We start from the raw sequence: 6,000 nt of genomic DNA, 5'->3' as shown, positions 1-6,000 counted from the left end.
TAACATGCTATGCCTCTGGCAAATAAATGCCTGTTCAACTTTGCCCCTTTTCCATTTTCTGACAAATGTACTTTAAGTACAGAAGCTTTTCAGCAATAACTTACTTTATAAGAACTAGCTTTCATGGCAGTTAACCTGTTAAAATATCTCTGCAGATCTCCAGGGCCAACATTTAGTAACAATTTAACAATTAGCCAACTATTGTACTGCAATTTGGACCACCATGTGTATATGTTTATTAAACTTTTTAATTGAAATAATACACACAATTGGTTATCGAGTCATCTTGTGGAAGAAAAGCTAGACCTTTACCTAATTGATGACATTAATTAATCAGTAATTGACATTTGCGGACATTAGACCGGAATACACGACTGGTGGCATAGCCTTAAAGAATGAGTGAGAATACTTAAATTTTTGAAATAAATTCAGTTCAAGGACAAAACTAAACATTGACCGGTTTCAGCTGTACATAGCAAACTATTTCTCATACACAAGTAGATGTGGCCTTGTGTGCAGTAACCCAACCTTTGGGTGCAATACACTGCAACTTACTCCTTCAGGTAAGCAGTTTCCTACTGTAACACTTAACTGCAGTCAATATTTACATATTTTTTACACAAATTATTAAATAATAGTGAATTATATTTGAAAGACAAATGTCTTAAAGTTTATAATAGACAAAGTTTAGTTGCGGCCGTTTAAAGCGAATGCTGCTGTACGTGGCTTGTTGTTCTACTGTGTATTATCAGACAGTAGTACTTTTGTATTTCATACTAATTTGTCTTTTATTTTTATGAAGCTGAAACAGTAAGAAATGGTATTCACAAGTGATATATAATATATTTCCGCAGATGGTTATATCACAATAACAGTTTCAACACTTCCATATAAAGTACAAATTCTATTTGTATTATAAAACTATTAATTGACAAGTGATAGCACATTATTTTATTAATAAAGAATTCTTCTCAAACAAAGTATTTGCTCTTTGAAAGATGCACCTTGTGAAGCGAAAAAATTTCGAATTTTCTAAAAGGGTCCTTATGGATTCCTGCTCTCAGTGGGTGCACTAGAATTAAAAAAAAACTTCTAATTAAATGAAGAACTACTGCATCAACAAAAACACTTTAATATCTCTTCTATGTAAGTACAGTACTAAGAAAGAAATATAAAATACATTCATCTTCCATTTCTGTTTATCCTGTATTTCTCTTGTCAGCTTGGGTCTTAAATAACAGTCCCAGAGCCTTCGACTCAAGTCCCAAAAGGATGACAGCACATGTCCAAGCTGGATTATGTGCTATCTTCAGTGAAGTTCAAGTGGATAGTGCATTTTTGAAGCAAAGAGTTTTATACTCGTCACCACCACAATGAAACGATTACCTGGTCATTAATCACTGAGTCCATGTGATTTATTTTAATGAGGATTAGCATGCTTATCCACAGAACAACATTGGTCATTGAGAAGCAATAACATCGCCAAAAAGTAGTCTGTTCCAAGACATTACAAATCCCACTGACTCAGTCCCAAATCTGTAAACCTGTGATCAAAGGAATACTCTCCCAGCTAAAAACAGAGATAGTGGAGTTATTATTGTGAAATGAAAGACACAAAATGTTCCCTGTTCTTATAAGCATCAGTGCAGTTGGACCTTATGTTAGTTGCATGTGGATAAAGGATGGACTCATCCTTTCGTATTCATCCCACCAAAACAGAAAAGCTGTTATGGGTAAAAGGATTCAGAACAAAATACATTTACATTTAGAATTTATGTGATCTTGGGATGTGTAAAAATGGTTAAAATCTCTGCAAAATATGGGCTGCTTTCAAGGAACCTGATAGAAACAGCACCTAGAGCTTAGGAATTTTAGGGATTGTTGGATGTACTGTGATCAAATGCATTCACCCAGCCTAGGTCAGACTGTGCACAGAAGGTGGAATTGTAATGGTGATATCAGCACTCATTCAGCACTAACCATGTTGATTAATGCATTGTCCCGTGTGCACTGTGCCCAGTTTTGTGTGCAGCTATCACCAGTTGAGGGCAGCTAGTGCAGATTGAAACCATGCTTCTACTTTCCATAGGGGAGACACTCACTGCCTGCGGCTGCATATGGAAGTTATCGGAAAGGTTTGTGAAGGTTGGAACAAGTTAAGGGAGGGCCAAATGCAGCCTTCCTGATTTACGAACAGATTATTAGAAATCCAAAGAACTCCCGAGGCAAGTACAACTTTGAGTCAGTGAGCTACATTCAGGGGATAGTAGAATGGTTACCCAACCATGATGCAGTCAGTTTTGAAGGCTCTACATAACTGCAGTTGGATAGGTAAGGTTGATAGAAAAAAGGCGTTAAGGACACAAGCAAGAGTGAGTTAGGGACTTTTTAGTCTTGATAGAATATAGAAATATAATTTGTAAAATGAATGGCGGCCTTTCCTTCAAATGAGGAAGGGGACATCAGTAACAGAATGAAATATCAGAGGGGGAAATGTGTTGGAATGAGAGACCATCTTTACTTTACTTTTAATAATTGATGGGCTGTGAGAGACATTAGCAGGACAACATATTCAGCTCTAATTACTCTTTGTGAGGAGTTTCCTTTCTGTATCAGTCTTGCTTTGATGACTGTGAAGATACGTCCACGTATATTTGATGACTGTGAAGATACGCTCTTAGATGGAAAGTTCCAAGATAATCAAGTACCAAGGGATAATCAAGGTTTGGATGTTCAGATCCTAGTCAGAATAGTGTGTGACTCGGAGGTGAAATTAAAGTTCCTTTAAAAATGCTTGTCTTATCCTTGGCTGCAGAGGCTGCTAATGTAGGAGGAGCTTTGGCAAGATGCAGGCATACTTTTTGTAGGTTAAATGCATCAATGATGATCTGGTTGGAAGAAAGAAATGGTCAGGGTTTTGGCTCGTGTCAATTGAGCAGGCAGGTTGTCTTGGACGATGCCATGCTTATTAGAGGAATACATCCACACAAATGGCGAGGATTATACCATACCTTCGATATATGCCTTCATATATGGTCATGGAGGCAAAACTTGAGTCCGTAGCACTGAATACCCAACTACTAATGTGCTGTTGCTGTCAGGTAACTATGTGGCTGGCCCAGTTAAGTTTCCAATCCTCAAGATTGTGATGGTCAGAGGATTCAGAGACTGTATTGTCATTGAACATTAAAGGGAGATGGTGATGTTGTGTCCTGTTGGTCAATGCCTTTCATGCATGTGATGTGAATGTTTCTTGATAATTATCAGCATGTTGTCCAGTCCTGCTGAATGTAGTCATTGCCTTCTTTGGGCAGCCACTTCTCTTCAATGAAACCGCAGCAATTTCTTGTTGATTGCATGGACAGAAAGAGCCTCCCGATAGTCGCTCCTCCCTTTTGTTCTTTCGTGCTCTGGAGTTGATGTCACGGATTGAGTCAAACTGTGGACAATGTAGCAAGCCACCACGTTGCAATATATTTGTTACTTCAACATGATTTTAGGGTGACCATTGTTTTGTGATAGGAGCATTGTTAGAATATTTTGCTGAAGTCTGCACAAAAGTTAAGAATCAGGTTAATGGGAATGTAGTACCCAAGTAACATCAATCAATGGTGTAAAAAGACCCCTTTTTTGTCACTGTACCTGGCTCGACTACTACCTTTGGCAGCTTATTCTTTCTCCACCATTTCTGCGTGATATAGCTTTGCGTATACACCCTGCCTATTCCCCTCATGATTTTATGCACTTTTATAAGATCAGCCTCCTGTGCTCCAAGGAATAAAGTACTAGCTTGCCAATCCTCTTCCTGTAGTTCTACCCCTCGAGTCCTAGAAACCTCCTCATAAGTCTTCTCTACACCCTCGAAAGGGTACTGCTTTGACGACTATTAAGATATTTCTATAGTGCTCTTAGATGGAGAGTTTCAAGATATTGACAGGTCCTCATTTTTTTCAGCTTTCTCTCTGTAATGTGTGAGTTATGCCCCTGTCCCACTTAGGAAACCTGAACGTAAACCTCTGGAGACTTTGCGCCCCACCCAAGGTTTCCGTGCGGTTCCCGGAGGTTGCGGGTAGTGGAAGCAGGTGGGGAGACTGACAAAAACCTCCGGGAACCGCACAGAAACCTTGGGTGGGGCGCAAAGCCTCCAGAGGTTTCCGTTCAGGTTTCCTAAGTGGGACCAGGGCATAAATGAATCAAGTTCCATTTATTTTTCTATCGTATGGTGTGCACAGCCTAAAGTTATAGGACAACGTACTCTATTTGATCTTATTTAATTTGATTGCATTCAAAACTGGGCGGACCACGTGAAGGTTGCAATCATCCACCCCAAGTTCCATTTGAACAAGTTATATTGAACTATTATAAGATGGATGACACCAAAAGCTTCAGCGGTGTGTTAGATATTACACAGAATCATAAAGGAGATGCAGGGTAGTGTTATTTACAGCATCGTACAGGAGATACAGGGGTGAAGTTGAGGGAGAAATTTCTATTCATCAGGTCCTTGACACTAGAAGGCCATTCTACCATATCTGACACAATTAAAATCAGCAAGATTTGCAGTGCAGTGCAGGAGCAGTGCAGCTATTTTGAGTGTGGTAGTTGAGCGTTGAGAGGAAGTTATAGAGACAGGGAAGAATGAAGCTGAGGGTATTGGCTAATTAGGAGTCACATTAGATAGCATTGGCGTAAAGGGTGAATTGATTTGTAGCAATGCTCCTGTTGATGCTGATGTTCCGAGGACAAATTGATGAACACATTAGGCAGAGGTCAGTCAAGCAGTCATGCCTCTGGGTGATGCAGGCATCTCTGAGGTTCCTTGCTGAGAAAACAGTATAATCTAGCAATGCCGGTGCCTATCTTAAGGGTATTGCCAAGACTCAATGTGTATGTCTCTCTACTGACAAGTAGAGAGACTCTCTTTGCTTGACAAGTTCTTTGAAATGATGATAAAACAGTGGGCGGATGCAATGCTGTTGTAAGGTTGTTATTTTGCCTTTAATTTATTTTGAATGCGATAGGTTTAGCTTCATACTTTGTTTGTATTTCAAATCATATGCTAAGTTGTAGCCATCTTCTTCTACCATTTCATCCCATTCATTCCACACGTCTTCATTTGCATCATTTCCAGACCATCCTCATCCAGGTGTGTTCATGTATGTCCTCTTCACACCCGATTCCTGTTGTTCTTGCTCATTATTATTCTAGTCATCCCCTCCCTTGTGTATCCATCATCATCTCCTTGCATTCTTACTGGTACTTTTGGTGAATCAGGTTAGTTTAGTTGTGTTGGATTCCTCCATTCCCAGTTTTCTGATTTGTTGCTGTACAACACAAACTATTTTTTCTATACCACATGCATCCAACTGAAGGGAAATTTCACTGAAATCACGAGAAACGAATACCCAGAAATTGAAAAATGACCAAAAGAACTATTTTAGAGAGATTTCTAGAATTTCACAAAAAATATAAGAACGCATGGTGGATATAGAAACTCATTACATGGAAAAATAGCAAAATCAGCCCGTGATTCATTTAATTTACAAGGACGAGTATATTTTTGATTAGCAATCGATAAGGTAAGGAATACAGAATTAAAGTACAATCAGATCAGCCTTGATGTTATTAAATGGTGGAGCAGTCACAAGGAACTGAATGGTCAACATATGTCAACATTCCTTACTTGCATGTTTGTATGAACGCCGATTAGAAACAAAATGGTTCAGTCTATTGCCATAGAGAGAGATGATTGGAGAAAGGGATTGAATTCTGTGGCAGGCACCAAAGGCTTTAATATTCCCCATATTTGGTATGAAATAATTTACAATCTCAGGCAGGAGTGTGACAAATTACTGACAAAGGAGTGATTGAAGAGGTAAAGATAACTTTAGTGTATATGTGGAACATGGATCCCCAAGGTCCAGCTGGTTTACTGGAACCTTTCATGAACTTTTCCTTTGACTTGTGGAGCCTGCTTCACAACCAGTTGCTTGAGACAGG

At 39.1% G+C, this 6,000-nt stretch overlaps 1 protein-coding gene across 2 annotated transcripts in view; it reads right to left on the bottom strand.

Moving 5' to 3' along the window:
- Positions 1-211: 211 nt before the first annotated feature.
- LOC116982102 (leucine-rich repeat-containing protein 37A-like) overlaps positions 212-6,000 on the bottom strand; it is a 120,812-nt gene continuing 115,023 nt past the window's right edge. Inside the window, exon 15 of one of the 2 annotated variants that reach the window (XM_033035420.1) lies at positions 212-1,072. In XM_033035420.1, coding sequence (XP_032891311.1) covers positions 1,045-1,072 — 28 coding nt within the window. In that variant the 3' untranslated portion in view covers positions 212-1,044. The remainder of the gene's footprint in view (positions 1,073-6,000) is intronic. The other variant, XM_033035418.1, reaches the window with a different exon arrangement.

This window comes from Amblyraja radiata, chromosome 16 (genome assembly GCF_010909765.2).
Source record: "Amblyraja radiata isolate CabotCenter1 chromosome 16, sAmbRad1.1.pri, whole genome shotgun sequence".
Classification (NCBI taxonomy): domain Eukaryota; kingdom Metazoa; phylum Chordata; class Chondrichthyes; order Rajiformes; family Rajidae; genus Amblyraja; species Amblyraja radiata.
This window is presented reverse-complemented; position numbering and strand designations above follow the sequence as displayed.